The sequence below is a fragment of the Hetaerina americana genome, unplaced genomic scaffold, assembly GCF_022747635.1.
Source record: "Hetaerina americana unplaced genomic scaffold, ioHetAmer1.1.p SCAF_4, whole genome shotgun sequence".
NCBI classification, from domain to species: Eukaryota; Metazoa; Arthropoda; class Insecta; order Odonata; family Calopterygidae; genus Hetaerina; species Hetaerina americana.
The window spans coordinates 23,368,836-23,388,829 of record NW_027286985.1 but is presented as its reverse complement, the minus strand read 5'-3'; the positions used below and the strand labels follow the sequence as shown (position 1 = coordinate 23,388,829).

Here is a 19,994-nt window from a genome sequence, read left to right as displayed (position 1 = left end):
GCGATCCTCACAATGTAACGGCCCGCCAACAACTGACGCGGATCACGTTGCTTTCCCAAGACCTATGGAGTTTATGGCCATAGTAAATTGAATAAATTAATAGTCTTCACGCAACTACGATTGCTCGTTCTATGAAAAAATAAAAACCTCATGTGGTGGGACAACATTTTAAATTTTGATCATGAATTATCCAGTGATAAAAAGATCCAAAGGTGTTTTTGGAATTCACCTCTGCCTAATATATTATTTGTATGTGTAGGTGTTGTGGTAGGTCCTGTCCTAGGTAGGATACTTGTACATTGGATCCTATCTCTAAACACTCCTGTGCTCCTAAGTCGTGACTAGCATCATACAAAATATCCTTTGGTCCATTCTACATATTACAATAATTCATCTTTCAGTTGTTTAAAATTTCTACGTCCCTGAATCCCATCCAAGTTAATTCTTTTCCTCCCTCTACCACGCTTTCCCAACATTTTCCCCTCTATTACCATTTTCACTTGCCTCATTACATCAGAAAAAATGGAATGCCAATTTTACCCTACCTATTCATATGTATTTCAATCTAATTTCAAGTGTCGGATTGCTTTCTTACTTTGGTCATTGCTCATATCTCCAATAACCCTCGCCCCTCTTTGTCTTCTCTTTTCCATCATCATAAACATTTTTTCTTTAATTCATTGATCCATTATCAGTCGATACGTTGCTCTACAAAACGCACACTACTCTCTATTCGAGCTATTTAGAACGGGTCTTAAAAAAAAGATCATCAAAGGCTTAGGAGCTATATATTGCATTTATTTGCATGCAAAGCAGAAATGAAACAAGCCTGAACAAATAATCGTGGCGATCATAACCCGGTGGAGCGCAGTCAGTGATAAAATACGCTGGAGAAGGTAATATCCCTCAGGTCCATTGTCCCATTTCTAGGAATTCCGTTTTCTGGTTAAAAATTCAATACTTGTTGAGTAGGAAAGTGCAAATACATAAAACGGCCAGTTGGTGGCATCGAGCTAGCACAATTATTCTGGCGACCGATGGGGGAGTATTCACCAATTCGGCGTTCTACCTAGTAGAAAAAATAAAAAAATGCGCCTGAAGCTCTTTCAGCGACCCCAGAGCTTACCAAACCTCTGATTTATGATGAAAGGATTTTCATCATTATTTCATAGAAAAAATGCCTCAAACTGCTCAAGTTAGAGTGGGAGATGGAGAGTTGGAATGAGCAGTGTTAGAAAGAGGGGTAAGACAGGGGTGTCCATTATCACCGGGGCTGTCCAACGTACATGAGGAGAAAATGATTCAAGAGGTATGGGAAGAACTGATGACTACAATGAAAGTCGGTGGTGAATTCACGAAATCAGTTAGGTTGGAGGATGATCAAGCTTTGGTTTGACAGCCAAGGGATTGGAAACGTTACTAAGCACTTTGGAAAGTCAGTGTAACAGGTATATGATTAATTCATGTAAACAAAACAAATTGATTCGTGAATTTTACAGGCCGAATTGGGCTCAGTACGGAATGAACTCTACCATCTCCTAACAAGTCGACTTTCGGGTTGATTACTGTGGTTATGGTTAAACTATATCAGGAGGAAATGTTTTACCTCTTTGGAAATTTGGGACAACAATGGTCAAAGTAGTAGGGTAGAAGAATTACTTTGTTAGGAAGAAAAAATCTTTTACAAGAAGAAAGGGAATTATTTCAGGGACGTTGAGTAAAGACATTAAGAAATGGCTCGTCAAAAATTTGATATTAAGCGTGGTGTTGTGCGCCGCCAAAACGTGGTGAGACGTATATGTAGATTGGAGGGTTTTGAAATGTGGGTGTGGAGAAGGATGGCAAAGGTAAAATGATTAAGAAAAAGGAAAATAAACCTTGGTATAAATCCAAAGGGGGCAGGAAAGGTAGATGTAGATCATTTTAATAGGCGTTACAGAGAGGAGAACATTAAGCGATTGAGGAAGGGGCCAAATAGGATAGGCATGTTGAACGGAATGAAGGGGGAAGGGAAGTATGCTGAATTGAAGGGGGGCGTATTGTAGTGCTGGATACCTGGTTGTGTTTTGGTCCTAGATGCAAGGTAAATTATCTTTGTACCGTTGAATAGTCTATGTTCATTCAAACCTACCTTAAACGGTATAATACCAATAATAATAATCCGGCTCCGTAGAGCGGCATCGGAATTGGCCGTAGAGCGGCATCGGAGCGTTAAATTCTTGTTTTCTGAGAGGCCTTATGGATTCCTTTCTCTGAACTACTCATAGCTTGTCATCCCTATTTTTTGCGAGATTATTTTAGAGAATACATTTCTGAAATGATTTATTTGATTTGAATCTCTTTTCATTTATATTAAAATTAAAATAGATTGAATTCTTCAAAACTCTTCCCGGTCTCCTCTAGTTCACTGTGTATCACCCCCCGTACGAACCACTCTGGACTAGTCATCAAGTTCCCCAGGGATCGAGCATGCCCGAGGAAGGGCTCGAACCGGCGGCCTTCGAATTAGCAGTTTGGGGTGTTGCACATCTCAGTAGCCCAGCCGGACACACATGGAAACATATTTATGCCGTTAAACCATATAATATTCCTTTCAAAATCTTGATATACTCAATATCCGAGTAGATGAAATCTCTGTCGTCCTTAAAATATAGAAGAAATGGTTAAATTGCAAAAAAAAACGATTCACTTGCCAAATTATTTTTTCCCGCTTGAAGGAACTTAAACTGATAAGGAGATGTCGAACGATATCAGAGAGTATACTTGTATGTAATCCTGAATCTTTTGGTTGAGTAAACTGGAGATGGCCTATACATTGATAATAATAATGAGTCCTTTGTATTTAGTTAGGCACTGATCACATTTTACGTTTTACTCAACAAAACAGATGTTATTTTTTCGTTTTTATCCGTCAGCAGAGAAATTGATGAAAAATTTTATGTTTGCAAACGTAATAAATCGGGTGGACAACTTCTCTCCCTCAATATTAACTTCCTCCCTTGTGCACGGCCGAGAGTCAACGACATATGTCAGTCGAGAAAGTGAAGAGAAAAATAACTAAAGGATCTATCTAATTGGGCTCCACTGGAGACTACCAAGATGATTTGCCGGGGTACGCAATTGTTCCGAAACTATTTCAATATTTCTGGGTCGCTTTCACATTTTAATAGCTAATGGTTTCGATTCCGTGATTTTCCCTTTGAAAATGCATTCATCATCGATGATGGATTTCAGTTATAAAAAAAGAGCGGTCGTTACTCAACTTTCCTGTCAGATATCAATAGACTCGAATAAATGATGTCTCTTCTCTTTCCGTGGCTATTTCAGATTAAAAGTGTATAAGATAAGTACTATTATGCTAATTTCACATGTAATATTATTTTCCATGCATTGTTAATGGGGGTAATACCGGACTAGTTATCTAGATGGGGGACCCGCTCGCTACTATGAAGGCCGTGGGATCTAGCCTCGCTTCGTAAATGGGTATTGTTTTAACAGCAGAGATTACACCCTTGGGCAACCGATGACAAGATAAGAGTATCTGATGAGTTCCGAAGGGCAGACGTCAAAACGGAAGATGAAGAGAAATTACGTCACATAGTAATGAAAGAGAGTCAGAAATTCCCAATTTTTGCGACGAGTCGTAAATGAAACTCGTGGGGACAATTTTATGCTAATAACAGAATTATGTCTACCATGTAGTTTGATGTCTACCATTTAGATTTTTTGAACAATCCCTGAATATTTTAGGAATTTTTGCTCAGTCATTTATCCTAGGAATCCCCATTTTTTGGTGGAAATCATTTGTTTCGGTAGCTATTTGAATCATGTGTTTGACTTGGCTGATGAGTGCAGCCGCCCCGAGAGATCGATCGAGAGTGCAGCAATTCGATGCGCATCCCTCAAGAGGTAACGGTGCTTTATGTGACCACAAGTAATGCTGACGCTCGCGTCTACTAACTTAAATAGATTATTTTCACCCCTAAAAAATGTACCACTCTCAAAGTTATCCTATAAGTGGGGGAATTGAAAAGAGAAAGAATAATAAATTATGCACTATTGAGACTATAGTATATAGGCATAGTAGCAAAATGGAAAAGAGGAAGAATATTTCTTGTAAATAACTATCTACATGCAGAGTACTAGAATATTTTTGCAATATATATCACTAGTGTTCAAATCTTTTAACGTAATGCGAGTCAATTTTCAAAGCACATACATGCATATAGTGTGTTTTATTTTATATATCCCACTTATTCCTGTTTTTATGAAGGTTTGTCGCGGGGACATAGTAGTGGTTGACGTGCATAACAAGATGGCTGACCGTGCAACAAGCATCCACTGGCACGGGGTGTTGCAGAAAGAAACCCCCCATAGTGATGGAGTTCCGCAGGTAACTCAGTGCGCAATTACGCCAGGAGCCACCTTCAGATACGTCTTCAAGGCAACCTTGGGTGGAACCCACTTCTGGCACTCACATGATGGTAAGTAGATTAAGATCACTAGGTATATACTGGGTTTCTGGGTTAAACTGGGATACTGGGTTTCTATATTTCTGTGTTCAAATATTATCTCCTATCATGAGATATCAACGATAACAATCAGGTATTCATTTATTTACAGTAATGACTTGTTGCTGAAAATCTCGATCCGAAAAAGTTTTGCTCCTAAGAAGTGAATACTGAATAAATATTGTTCCTAAATCTTAGGTTCTGGCGATAATGCTACCCCAAGTGTATTTCATATAGTCGTATTAAGGCATTAACACACATTAGTATATAGTTACACTCTTCTTTAAGAATGTTATTAACTAAAAACTTATGACCCCTTTCGGATATCCAAATTACTTACTCATAGAAACCGTAAGGTTATTATTATTTCATTTTTATTCTGAAGGGTATGAATGATTCTTGGCAAGGATCTTGCTTGCTGCGAAGTCCTCAAATATTTTTAATGTAATCCAAAGGCTACCCGGGAATGCAATCGTATGCCATCGTGCATAAAACTTTAGTATCTTTGGTCCATCAGTCTATCACTGGAATATTATTTTTTTGGCTTGGCTTTATTAGACAAGTTTGACCTTTCACATAAGTTTGTAACCAACAAGGAAAATTGCACGTGAACTGCACTGGAAAAGCTTTTATACAGCGGGCCAATTTAGGCTGTATGCATCGGACATTATATCTGTAACGCTTTCATTAATTAGTGGCCTCAAATTTCCTTTGATTAGTATTGAAGAATAATTTAAAGTCATTGATGTTGATATTAACTTCATATAGGAAGCGCATTTGCGAACCAGATGAATATGTTTTAAAATAAATGCTTCAATTTTCAAAGAAACTGCGGGAGATGCCGCAACAGTAACTTTTAACGGAGTCATTCGCTAATGCGCATTTCAATGCAACAATTTCAAAGGGTAAAAATCATTCACGTTGACCGGGATTCGAACCCGGATTCCCCAATGTCCGGTCGAGTGTTTTAGCCAGTTAAGCTATCGAGGCGTTCTATTAAACTCTCAAGGCGAATGATTTTTACACTCTGAAATTGTTGCATTTAAATATTTCAATATTTAACATCGGAGTGCAGAAAATAGAGTATGAAGTAAAATCAACGTGCCAACAAGAAGCAGCCCCGCTCAAATCGCATCATATGAATTTGTGCAATCAGGTGTGCCCGAATAAGTTATTTTCGTTGTAGATGACCATCGGGGATTATTATAAGGTAATTTACCGGTTAAGGTAGATTTTTGGAGGGATACAACCACCAAATAAATATTTTGTGACTCCTAACAAAACACAATCCAGCAACCTACTCTACATCTGGTCCCTCTTCATCTCTGAGTACTTCCTTCCTCCCTTCATCCCGTCCAACATCCCTATCCTGTTCCTGCCCTTTCCTAGTTTGCCTAACATTCTCCTCTCTATTACAGTCTTCCACATCCCACTGCCGATGTATTGGTCCTTCGTCCATTTTTCCTGCCTCCATAGGATTCCTCCCAACAAACCCCTCTCTTCGCCCACCATACCAAGTACTTCCTCATTTGTTTTCTTCTCTGTCCATTTCAGCTTCTCCATTCTTCTCCACACCCACATTTCAAAAGCCTCCAGTCTACGTCTATCCTCCTGCGTCAATGACCACGTTTCCGCACCGTACATAGCTACGCTCCATATCAAAGTTTTTACGAGTCTTTTCTTAATATCCTTTCTCAACATTCCTGTCATCAACTCCCTCCTCCTTGTGAAAGCCTCTTTGCCTAGCGCAATTCTTCTCCTAACGTCCCTACTACTTCGGCCGTGTCGGTCCAAAATACTTCCAAGATACGTGAACTGCTCTACCTGCTCTAGTTTTTGCCCTCCTATTTTAATGTTTAGCTTAACCTTTTTCTTTCTGGAAAATCGCATAACCTTTGTTTTATTAATATTGCTTCTCATCCCATATCTGTCGCATTGAATTTACAATTCACTCAGCAATACTCGCAACCCCTTAGCTGACTGACAAACTAAAGCTTGGTCACCAGCGAACCTATCTGCGTTTACGAATTCCCCACTGACATTCATTCCTACCTTCAGTTCTTCCCAAGCCTCTTTAATCATTTCCTCTACATACAGGTTAAACAGCAACGGTTATAATGGGCAACCCTGCCTTACACCCCTTTCTAACACTGCCCATCCGGACTCCCCGTTCCCCACTCGCACCTGAGCAGTCTGAGACATGTACAGGTTGCAGATTAGCCTCCTGTCCCTCCAATCTATTCCTATTTTCTGCAATATACTCATTAGTTTTTCCCAATTCACTCTATCAACAAGTTTTTTCGAAATCTACGAAACAAGCACATACGTCCTGATTGAATTCTATATTCCTGTTTATTAGTGATATCATTACTGCAATGGCATCACGCGTACCTCTCCCCTTCCTAAACCCAAACTGATCATCCCCTAAGTAATCATTTGCCCTACTCGGGGATATTAATTAAATTTTATTTCCGAGTATACTGTTACTACTTGATTCTGCTCATTCCCTTGATCCGTCTATGGAAATTTTCCGTAACTTTTTATTCACTAAATCGTATTTTAAAGTTGTTGTATTTGGATGCATGGAGTTGACGCATTTGCATGTTTTTCATGGGAATCCTGGTCGGTCAGTTTCCTGGAAAGGGATATTATATACATTCGAAAATAGTCGTGACAGCGTTAGATGTAACTTACTCTCTACTTTATATATAAAAGGCTACTTTTTTCCGCAAACACTTACTTAATGATCGCGTGAATCAAGGGCGTAAAGTCCTTTGACAGGAAATGAATCGCTTCGGCAACGCCGTTTTTTTCGCACGCGTTTACTTTCCCGGTCTACCAAACCACTAAGAATAATCGATATTCATCGTTACGGCAATGAACTATTTCCAGTCGCTTCTTACCGGAAATTTCGTGCATGACGGAGCATAAAATGTCTTAATGAGTCGACTGCCAGCAGCCTCATGTTCCGGTATCATTCCATGCTCGAAGCCTCCCAGTATCCTAATTTTTCTTGCGAAAGAATTTTGCAACTCTATCTTAAAACAAACAAAGTCGTATGGAAATGCACTCGTTAATTACATAAACTGGAAAAATGGCAAAAGTAAGATAATTATTCAACATTTTCTAGCAAAACTTGTTCTTACGACATTCGTTGTGGCGAAATGCCGAGTTTTCGACCGGCTCAGTTTCGTAATAACGAGTTTTTACTGAGTTAGCCGGCGTATTAATACGTTTACATTCGAATTATGTGATTATAATCAAAACAATATAATTACATAGTAATTATGTTGAATTCATGAAATATGAAACAGATGAAAAATTTAGCTTAAAAATTACTTATAGATATCAACTGATGGTGGTGAGATAACGTAATTGTATTTTTCTATACGTTCATGTTTTAAAAGGTCTCCAAAAAATGGACGGCTTGGTGGGGAATATGGTTGTCAGAGTACCGTCAGAGGAGGACCCTAATCGGTCGCAGTATGATACCGACTTCAGGGAGCACGTCATTCTCATCACTGATTGGTTGCATGACCTCACGGATGAGCGCTTCCCTGGACTGAGGCGCCGTCTTCCATCGGAGCAGCATATGCCAGATGCATTCTTGCTTAATGGTCTGGGACGTTACAGGGTATGATCTCCACTCAATCATGTCAACACTTTCATTACTATGCCACCCAACCAGAAGGAAACTGGTCTTCTTCATTCCTTTTTGAAATCTGCTTTCAAAGACTCCAACATATTCATTCACGCTACTGAGCCTTATATCATTATGCCACAATGAATGCTCTCACCTTAATGTGTAGTATAAGATATTGTAATTGATTTATTTTCATACTCAACCTCATGGTCATATGTGTTTTAGAAGTAAGTTTCACTAAATCGATGTCAGGGTAAGCAATAACTTTCAATTTTACTGAGTCACTCATTTGTTGACATTGTGCAATTAACATTTTGTGGGTGAAATGGTTTGTGAGACATAATAATTATTTGTGATCATTAACATAGAAAAAATGGTTCATTACTTACATTCTTGTGCTAGAAAGAATCAGCTACTATACGAGTAGAATGACAATGGATTTTCAGTAGATATTTGAGTGTAGCTGTGTTTGCAGGATTCATTGCGGTCAGGAGTTCTTGTAAATGTCTTGCTACTCACTTTTTCCTTCTTCTTGTCAGGACCCTATCACTCGGATGTCAACAGGCACACCCCTATGGACGGCCAAAGTATTTGTTGGAGTGAGGCATAAATTTCGTGCCGTGAATGGTGGATGCCTCGTCTGCCCAGCCAGATTGACGATTGAACGTCATCGTTTCATTCTTCTCTCATCTGACCTCCATCCTGTCCAGCCAGTCATAGTTGACTCAATTGTCATCCTTCCAGGTCATTCTTGATTTCTGAAAAAAATATCAAATTTATCTGTCAAAGTAAATCTTAAAAATAATTTCAGGATTTTTTTTATCTTCCTCGATCATTAAAGGACATGATTCCCCAGTTATACCACAGAATTTTTATGATGAATTTGTATCCAATTCATAATGCAGCTGACTCATCACTGATGCTTAAAATTTTTCTTTAAATCATTGAATTTCCTTTAAGCCTGATAATCATATATCTCATTGCTGAACTTTTGCATTTTGCCTTTACATGCAGTAATAAATATGGGCACAAAAAAATCACATTACCTAGAAAGTGCAATAAGCAATACCTTTTCTGGAGGACTGTAGATAAACATGTATGAGCATGCAAGATTGAGTTGAATTTGTCTTCTGCATGGAATCCAAACTGATAGGAGAGTACAATCTTAGTAAATATGTGATATCAGTTCCAATTTATTAAAAGCATTAGTTTTTTTAATCATTTGCAGACTGAGCATCTTCACAGGGGCAGAGCGAGCTATGACTTAATGAGACCAGGCAATACAGGGGGGCACCCAAAAGTGGTAGGACTGATTTTTTTACAAGAATTTTATTGACGATATACTTAAATCGACTTAATAATCTTCAAAGTATGCTCCTTGAGCTGCTACACACTTAGTATAAGGTTGCTCCTATTCCCCGTACGCCGCTGGAAATTTTCTTTGGGGATGCCGTTGATGACCCTCGTCGAAGCCTCTTGAACGGCCTTTATCGAGCCAAAACGTCGTCCCTTGGGCTGTCTTTTCATCAGGGGGAAGAAGAAGTCCGGTGGTGCCAGATCGGTAGAATAGGGCGGGTGTGGCAACGTGGCAACGCCGTATTTGGCCAGGAGCTGTCGGTCGACACTCAGAATTTTCGGCAACATCTTGGCGCACACCTTGCGCATGGCCAAATCCTGTGAAATAATGCGTTGGACGTTGGATGCAGACAGACCCAACTGGTCTGCAATTTCTTCTCTGGTTAAGCGTCGGTCTGTGTTCAGCAGTGTCCTCACTCTGTCCACATTCGTGTCGGTTCTTGCCGTCGACGGCCGTCCGGAGCGATGGTCGTCTTCAACGAGCTCCCTACCCTCTTTGAACAACTTGTGCCACTCAAATATTGTGGGACGGCTTAAGGCAGTGTCTCCATAAGCCTGCTTGATCATATTAAGGGTCTCAGTTGCCGTCTTCCCGAGTTTCGCACAAAACTTCACGGAATAACGTTGCTCTAAATTCAGGTTCATTTTGTTTTTCGACGCGGACAAAAAACTTGCTTCACTAAAAACGGTGTCCTCACTCAACGACAGCCCGCAGGCGACTAAGGTTGGTGTCGGTCTGTTGCTAAGAGCCCCCTCTACCATACCCTGCCAGACAGACCCCACTCCAACGCTCCGTTCGGGCCAGAGAAAATCAGTCCTACCACTTTTGGGTGCGACCCTGTATTATCAAAAACACCCTTATTTCCACCAAATTACATGAATGAATACATTTATAAAATGAAGCAATTGTTTATCCTTTGTTTCAAAAGTTTGTAATTTTTCCTTTTACATGACAATCACTGTTAACAGCATTACATATGTAATTGCAAAATTTTTATTTGCTTAACTACCTGCTGTACCTCTAACCTCATGATCAAAATCTTGTATTGCTTCTAACCTTAGAGCAAACTCTTGTATTGCTACTGGATATGTGAGAACGTCAATAGACTCCTCCACTAGTTCCTTTGCTTCTACATCACTCTCCTCTGCTCTTTTTCATTTGTGAGATTTTCAATTTTTTTTCATCTGAAAATAATTGTTGAGCAAGTTATCCATATGAACTCATATGGCCAATCAATTCCCAATGTGTACATGTTTTCTAAAAGGGCCTCTTTGGCTATTTATCATTATGTTTTCATCATTTTATTCTTCATTAATTACATTTTGATTCTCTTCATCAACTCCTCTCAAAAATCATTCATTTCAATTTTAGTTTGTACTTTCCATGGTACTTTCCCAGGCAAAGTCAATGTCCTATGACTTCTCTTAAAGTAATAGATTTAGGAATCCTGGAATGGAATTATTTGAGGGCTGCTGCAATATAAGTATCTCTTGTCTTTGATTCACCCTAAAACTATTTCTGATTACTTGATAAAATAGTTTGATTAATTCTGTGATATTTTTGGTAAATATGTGAATGACCCTGGTGGTTTTCCCTTTGGATATGACTATCAATAGGTATATGAACCAGATAGATATTTAAAAACAACAAAATCTCAATTTTTAAATTAAAAATATACTATGGCACTGTAGTAGGTGCTTATATTTTGTAGATCCTGATGAACTATAAATTTTCAGTCATTAATGGTGTAAAGATACATTATTTTGGTATAGAGATGTCTTTGTGGTTGATGGATTTTGAGGAAAATATGTTCTTACTTTGCCCAGTGCTTGAAAGCCAGCTTGTAAAATCCTATTTCATTCAAACAAAGTAATTAGAACCCAAGGTCCTTGCTTTACTTTATTTCCTTGTTAAAAACTAATTTTGAGTTCAAAGATTTCATTGGTAGGATTGGTAAAAAAGAATGTATCTATTGCAATAACATAATTGCTCAGAAACGTTTTATCATAAATTTTAATTCCTTAAATTATTAACCCCTTCAGCATGTGACGATTTTGCTCCACTTTTGAAATATTTTTATCAGTAATTTTTGTAGTGACTATATAAGGGAGTAAGGCCTACATTTTATCTGAATCAATGATATAAAATGATGGCATTTTAACCAGAGAATGGTGTAGATTATTTGCTCAAACACACTCCTTCCAATCATTTTCTAATATGCTCACCTGATATTACAGTTCAGTTTTACCTTTATGTAATGACATCCCTAGTTCATGTGCTGAATATGATGCATTTATAATAAAAATTGCTGTTCATCTACCTCCCAAGGGTAAAATACAAAAAATACAGTATTCTTAGCAATTTCAATTATTTCCAACGAGCAGTACTCCATGAGCAAATAAATTTATGTTGGAATTAATAAATTTCAATTAAAATATATTTTTAATGTGAGATACATACATTTGAAGACAAAATATTTCCTGACTAAAACAGTGGCATTACCTTTGGCTCAGCAGAAGAATTTAAATACTTATCTGAGTTTGCACAATTCAAAAATCATAAAAATAATGAAGGGATTTCAAATTATAGGGTGGTGGATTCATGATTTAAACCAGTACTAGGAAATTATTAATTTCTCCTCCCTAAAATTCTGATTACTCCATGAAATTAATTTGCCTGGGAAGTATATGTAGGTATTGTCTCTTAAGCCAAATCAGTTATTGCTGAAAAAAGGATCACTATTAAAGTTCGTCATTCAGGAAGAACTTATAATTTTCTGTTTCAGCATTTAAAAAGAAAACTATCTTCTGAAAGTCATTTTATCTGCTCCCTAAGCTAAGTGGTACAATGAAAGAATTGAGCCTCACTCTGCTAGATCAAATAGAAGTCTTTATGAAAATAGTTTTTTGCTCATTTTTTAAGCCTTGGGTTTTTTAAGAGATTCTATGAAAATATTAGTCAGAAGTATTGCGTGTTGGCTTCTACTCTTTTCATGTATTATTTAAAATAAGCGCCTAAGTACCTGTGTTTTTTCTGAATTGATTTGAAATTCTTCAGGAATACAAACTTATTTTAGAGATTACTAAAAGTTTAATTATTCCTGAACCTAAACTTCTAGGTTCATTTACAACTGTCTTTTATATTGTGTCCATTTTGCTAAATGTTTCCACATGCATGTAAGAAGTTTGAAAGACCTTTCTTTAAAAAAAAATACTGCTATCACTGATTTAAGTCATTGGTATTGAACTTGAAAGGAAAAAACACATTCTCATATGTGACTTGTTCAAATTATAGATTTTTCTCTATTGAAAAATGTCAGAGTTTACTGCACAGTACCTGTAAATTTTACCAGTGATTACACTCACAATTCATGTTAATATTATTTTCTTTTCAACTTAAAGGAAGGCTCATAAGTTTACATATTTCAAATGCAATATCTAAATTACTTTTTTCTTTTCTTTGCAAATTACCTGATTGGCATTCATTTTTTTATCGTTTTATTTATACTATTCCTTTATGTTTACCTAATATTATATATTCCTTGACCTCCATACATCTTTTAGGAGAAAGATATGACTTTGTACTAGTTGCACCAGAAGATGCTTCTGATGGTGACTCTTTCTGGATACATGTGGCTGCTACAGAAACATGTGCAACAATTCCTAACCCTCCATCTCAGGTGGGAGTCATTCACTATGTTTCTAGAGCCTCTTTATCAGCTCTGGAAAATGACAAAGAACCCATCACTGCTGTGCCAATCAGTGGATTCATGCCAGAGAATGGAAAGGTAGGTCAATTTATGTGATCTGATAAGTGTTTTCACCAACAGAGTAGAATATGATATTTCTATTCCTGCATCCTTGAGAAGTAGAAAATGTCTAGGAAAGGTTAAAAATAAGATTAGTGAAACAACTCATTACCCAACTTAGCATCCTAACTCACATAAATATACAATTACAACTCTGTGGCATGATTGGTAATTCAGAATTGATTGTAGAAACTGTGGCTTGTTGAAATTCATTCAAGATAATTGAAAAACTTGGTAATTATACCCACACATTTATTGAAATCTTTAACCAGGTTCATAAACAAAATCAAGTGCTTTTGTTTATTATGTGGTAACATAATTTCTACCCTTATTGAAATACAGAAACAGTTTTGATTAATACAAGGTTGGATAAAAAGTTTGGTAACAACTTTTTCTTGATGTTTGTGCAAAGTGCTGACTTCAGACTGTCAGTTAAGTGTCTGCACGATCACAGATCATATTGGCATTGATAAGATAGCAGTGCACATCATTATCACTGAAAATTTGGTGATGCAAAAGATCTGCTGAACTCATCCCGATAGTCTTGACAGAGCATAGTCAAGCATCTGCTTGTGAAGAACTTCTACAACTGCATTGTGACAATTCCCTGACTCATTACAGTTAATGGCACCAGCAGTCTATTAACTATTCCCAAAAGTGAAATATTTAATTAAGCATTTACTTTGAAATTTAGTTCAAAAGCTATATATTGCAATAACATTTCATTACTTGTTACAAAGTTCATTGTTATAAATTTGCATTATTTTCAATTTTAGGCTATCAGTTCATTGGAAGGAATATGTAATACCAACAGCAGCAACATTTGTACTAGTGTCTTGCAGTTCCTGCCATCTGAAGTTGGTCCAAGAGTTCCATCCTTTTCCCTTCCTCCTACACAGCAACCATTTCGATTTGTCATTCCATTTGGATTTCAAATCTTTAGCAATGAAGAGCTCTTCAGGTCCAAAGCATATTATAGGTATTTCCGTAAGTATATTTTATGAAATTTTAAAAAGTAATTCAGTGAACATAATTTAACTCATCCGATTGGATTAAGTAGAAGATTACCCAGGTATTAAAATTAAATATCACCACATATTCATTAAAATGATAAAAATTATCAATTATTATTAATATTAATGGTAGTATTCTATTTAAGATAGGTTTTGAGTTGTTGTTGAGTTGAGGCTGGCCAGAGACACACTTCTAAGCCTAACCTTGACCTATCATGACCATAATAGCCTCAACTGCAAAGCTGTAACTGTATCATTCCTGCATCTCTTTATTCCATCCAAGATGCTTAATATTTTCCTTCTGCACCTCAAATTGTCTTTTATCACAGCTTTCAAAATTCCATTATGACTCATTATTCTTTCTTTTCATCTATTGAACCCAGCTCACAGCTAAACTTCCAAGCCCTGCCTAATATTACAGTAAATACCCTAAACTCTATATTGCTCATAACAATAGATAAGTTTTTAGCTTCAGATGCTTTAAGTACCTTAAGACCCACATCCAACTCGCTCGCGAAGAAGGGAAAAATATTCCCAGTTTGTTTGTTTCAATGAAACGAATTTTTTAAATAAAATGAAATGAAAGAAATATTTCACTCCTCAAATTCACCTCCTTCCCAAATCTTACTAATCCAATATTCTCCCCTCCATCACAGTCTCCAGCATTTCATTGTATCTTCAGCTTCCACTTCTGCTGCCTTCTTTGAATTACTCTAAACATCCTTTTCTCTTGCCGCACTCTACCTAACACTTCTAATGCCAAGAGATTAGATAATAATTGAGTACTAATTACATACAACATCAGATTTAGGTAGATAAAATGAGGAAGACAGATGAGGAAATCATTCAACAGTGTTTTTTGACTTATGGGTAAGGAGAAGGATGGAATGAATAAGAATTACTTAATTTTTCCACACAAACTTTTATTTTTATGACCGGGTTTCGACGAGGATCGTCATCATCAGGTAATTTTTACAGAAATATACACACATATATATACCATTGCAATGCTTGAAAATATGAGGTGAAGGAGTAAGGGACAGAGTTATTGGTCAGTATGGCTAGGGGGGGGGAGGGATAACGGGGTGTAATTTGGTCGGAGAGAGGGTGGGGACGGTTAGTCCTTTGGGCAGGCAGGTAGAAAGAGGAAGGAGAACGGGAGGGGGGTCCCCCTTGTTCTCGGGGCTGTTGGAGGGAAACGGTTGATGTGGGAGTGAAAGGTCGAGGAGAGGAGATCTGAAGGTGTATAATACGTCATTAACTACTTTGCACTTGGTCCTTTCACTCTTGATGATCTCCATCTGTTCGAGCGCGTCCATCCGGGGTCCTTTTCTTTCCACATGCATAATTTCCAGCTTAAAATCACTAGAATGTCCGTTATCCAAAAGATGTTTCAAAAATTGGGACGCACCATTCTTGTTTCTGAAGGAGGCTTGGTGTTCCTTGAGCCTTTCCTTGAATTTCCTTCCCGTTTGCCCCACATAAACGGCTGAGCACTCACAGGAGAGTTTGTATACTCCACTCTTCTCTAGATCTGGGATTTTTTCCTTTCCGTTGGTTATTAAGTTTTTTAAATTTGTTTTATTGTAAAAGGCGGGTATGAATCTATCCCTTGGTATCCTACTGGTGACTTTCAGGGACAGCTTTCCTATAAAAAGAAATCTTTGCCATTTGGCCGTGTTGTCTCTTTCGGGGGCGGTGCTATAGATTAATTTTACAGCCCTTTTCTCCATTTTCAATGATTTCATATAAAAGTTATTACAAGTATCACTCGAATTTGCCCAACCTATACCCTTTGATTTTGATAAAGATCACATCTAATGAAATGGCTTTCTTCAATTTTAAGGCCCAAGTATCACTTTGAGTGCTACAGTGAACAATATGTCAATGGTTCTGCCTCCATCCCCTCCCCTCTCACAGCTGGAAGATATTCCAGAAAGGGACTTCTGCCCACCAAACAACTACGGCATCAACCCCCTTCAACTTGGGGGTGGTGGCATGCCATACAGAGAATGCTTCCACATGATTCGCATTCCTCTGGATGCATTGGTGGAGGTTCTTATACATCCTGAGGGTAAGTACAAATATATACACATGAATGATATGAAATTTTAAAAAGCTTGACTTTCAGAAATTCCATCATCACAAATGAAAAATACCTAGTAATTTTCCAACAGTCATATATGTTGACAACCGCTGTTTCAATCCAAAGAAACTGCAGGAGATGCCGTGACTGATCACCTCTATAAATATATTCTATTGTTTCAGGCTTCAGTTCATGGAAGTATTTAATATCCATACTAAAAAGAAAGACTCGTACTTTTCCACAGATTTCTGTGGAAAAGTACAAGTCTTTCTTTTTAGTATGGATACCTCTGTAAATGTCATATAAGTATTCTGTAATAAAGTTACTGTCAAAAAATTTCCACATATATAGATTCCAAATTTAAATTAGCTAGCTATATTACTTAATAAAGACATTATGTCAAAGCTGGAAAAACTTGGTCATAAAACCACTTTAATGCATAGCTAGTATTACCATCATGTCTGGGTGCTTATTTTCTTAGTCAAATTTTAAGTCATGTGAAGTAAAAGATATGATAAGGTCTTATGGACGGAAAGGATAAAATGAGGTATTGTATTCAAAATTTTGACTTTGACTGTTCAAAAGGCTTTATTTTAGTTTTGTGGCAGTTTTACATTTGCATTAAATATGTAAAATATTGGTGGTAATTTTGTTACACGTGTATTTCTACATTTCCTGTGATGCAATACTGCAGTTGAATCAACTGAAGTAATTATATTACTCTATCCTAATTTGGTAATCATTACAATATTTGGTAAATTAATCCAGCATTTGGTATTTATATAATAACAATAATTGTTTCCTGTAAAAAAGCATCATGCAAAACCAAAGGAATTCCAAATTTCAATTTTATTCTTAAAAATTACTTTTCAATGTTCTTAAATGATTAGATAAGAAATATTGTTTAGTTTTACATAAACTCTTCCTTAACTATTAATAAATTTAAATAACATAAATGCCTCTAACTCTCTGTAACATACTGCATTTTCAGGTACTCCAGTTGCCTTATCGCATCCCTTCCACCTCCATGGATATGATTTCCAAGTGCTACGCCAAGGTCTCCTAAATGATACCTCAAGAAATTCTATTTCAGATATACAGAACAGTTTCTTCTCTGGCAAAATGCAGGAGAAGCCGGACTCACTAATTCCCCCTCTCAAGGATACTGTAGTCATCCCACCATTAGGATTTGCAGTTATCAGGTTTCGGGCAAATAATCCAGGTAACTATGAAAAATAACTGCAATGCATTGCAACAAGTTCCTATCCATTGATTGTGAGAGATACATTTGGTTTTAATTCCAAATAGTACAAAGCAAATTTTTTTTTGTACATACTGAAATGTAGATAATATGCTACCTTATAAAGTGAAACCTCTGAGAATTTATCTCTGGGAAGCAGAATATTTGTGATTTTTTAGTCGAAATTTTTTGGTCAAGAAATACTTGAAAATATATTTTGCTGAAAAAGTATTCAAATATATTTTATATGGGGGCGTGGTTATCCAAGGGTGAAGTGTTGGAATGCTGACCAGAAGACCTTGGTTCAATTCCCAGGCATGCTTCTCTTGGCACTCTCAGCTTCACCCAAGCTTTATGATTTTTTGGGTACCAGATCTCCCTGGGAAAATATATGTGGCACAGGGAAAGGATATATCCCCCTACTCGGTCGTGTTAATTTCAAAAGTTGTTAGGTTTAGTATTGGGTGAGCTCTGCCATAACCTACCTACTTGGCCTTGTGATTTATAACTTTTAATGTTTATTGGCAGATGTTTGAGGCCAATACTTTGTGCAAATCCATTTTTAAAGCACAAAGACAGAACCAAAGACTTTGTGTTTCCACTGGAATACCTTTCCTATTCAAACGCAAAGTCCTTGCTCCTTTCTTCGTGCTATGTTTATGTTATAGCATATTATTGAAGATATTACACCATTTTGGCATTCATCAATGTTCTATGAACATTTGTATGCATAGATACTAGCAAAAAAATACTTTTAAAAAAGAGAAATGAAAATTGTAAGAACTCATTGATCTTTTGGTAGTCCCAACCACCTCCATCAGAGTGCGAGGAGTAAATTAATGGAAGATAAGAAGAAGAGAGAATATTGGGAAGGGTGAGTTAAACAGAGGGGTATACATAATGGGTGATCATTTGTTGAGAGAACCGGAGGGGAATGTGTATTTGGCCTCTCACTTGGGGCTCCTTCAGTTTAAGAGAGGCCAAACACTTAAACTATCGGCAATATTAGTGTCCATTTACAAGTTTTCACTATATTTTTTTGTGTTCTGTTTTGCCATCCATATTGCTCCCAGGGATTAAAAATCTAAATGATAATTGTAATAATTCTATTACTTAAATCTGCAATAGATTGATAAATAAGTTATTTCTTATTGTCTCTAATATCCAGGAATACAATATCAGCAACCTTGCCATTGTGTTGATTTTCATATGATTTTAAATGTAAAAAATAATTAAATTATTTCTATTTTTGTTAAAAGAAGGAAACATATGAAATCGTTAAATTTTTTCTATTATGTAATCTTTAAAATTCTAATTCCTTTTTATATTTAATTTTTTATCTATTTACCTTATTTTATTTTTTATGCTGGCAAATATGAGTACTGAGCTTCCTTCATTTTTCTTTTTCCATTTTCTTTTAGGTTTCTGGTTTTTCCATTGCCATTATGCCTTTCACTTAGCAACTGGCATGGCAATTGTCATTCAAGTGGGAGAGCCATCAGATTTTGTTCCAACACCATTAGGCTTTCCTACTTGTGGGAATTATGTTCCACGGCTTGTTTGAATATTGTGAAATAATTCTAGTCATATTTAAACAAAACTCAGGAGCATCTACTTCCGTTAAAATGAGAGGAAGTGTAAAGATTAACCTTAAGGCCAAATACTCCTTGCTTTTTTTCAAGGGTAAAGTTAGAAATTGAGTGTTTAATTATGAAGGGAAATTGTTTTTTGGGTACATGGAGGTGGAGGGTTTTTATATTTTTTTTGCTATGCAGAGTTTTTAGAAATCAAATTGTAACCTTTCCACAAATTCAAGATCATCCAGGCTTTTCATCAGTTTAGGTCTGGGTTAGAATCTTTAATCTGTGGCCCAAAGCTATTTCCCATTTATATTCAAGAACTCTAAAGTTAACTTTTCCCCTGAAGAAAAAAATATTTTGGCTTTATGGTATCCTTCCTCATTAATATACATTTGTGGAATGTTGATGTAACTGCAGAGGGCTCTCAACTGGTCATGTCGTGATAAAGCCATTTTGATGTCAAAGAGATTGTATTGCTGTGGATGAAGTGGTAGTGAAAATGTCAAGGTATGAATTCCATGAAATGCCACTCGTTTCTTTTCACTGGGAAACAATGGTAGGATGGTAGATACAGAAAAATAAAATAAAACGTGGGCACAATTGCTATCAGACCCAGTATACTTCTGCTGCAGAGTAACTTAATACCTGATTTCACTCAGGTTTAGTAAAGATATTTATTAATGCAAGGGCAAAGAAAGAAACTCACAACAGGTAAAGGTTAAAGATGGTCATGGATTATAAAATTGAAATGAGTGA

At 36.8% G+C, this 19,994-nt stretch overlaps 1 protein-coding gene across 1 annotated transcript in view; it reads left to right on the top strand.

Annotated features, from left to right (window-relative positions):
* LOC139692104 (uncharacterized) overlaps window positions 1-19,222 on the top strand; it is a 57,227-nt gene extending 38,005 nt beyond the window's left edge. The window contains exons 3-10 of the mRNA XM_071590139.1: window positions 4,274-4,484; window positions 7,919-8,145; window positions 8,694-8,774; window positions 13,191-13,298; window positions 14,096-14,306; window positions 16,179-16,406; window positions 17,410-17,640; window positions 19,080-19,222. Of these exons, the coding sequence (XP_071446240.1) occupies window positions 4,274-4,484; window positions 7,919-8,145; window positions 8,694-8,774; window positions 13,191-13,298; window positions 14,096-14,306; window positions 16,179-16,406; window positions 17,410-17,640; window positions 19,080-19,222 (1,440 nt within the window). The remainder of the gene's footprint in view (window positions 1-4,273; window positions 4,485-7,918; window positions 8,146-8,693; window positions 8,775-13,190; window positions 13,299-14,095; window positions 14,307-16,178; window positions 16,407-17,409; window positions 17,641-19,079) is intronic.
* The last annotated feature ends 772 nt before the right edge of the window (window positions 19,223-19,994 follow it).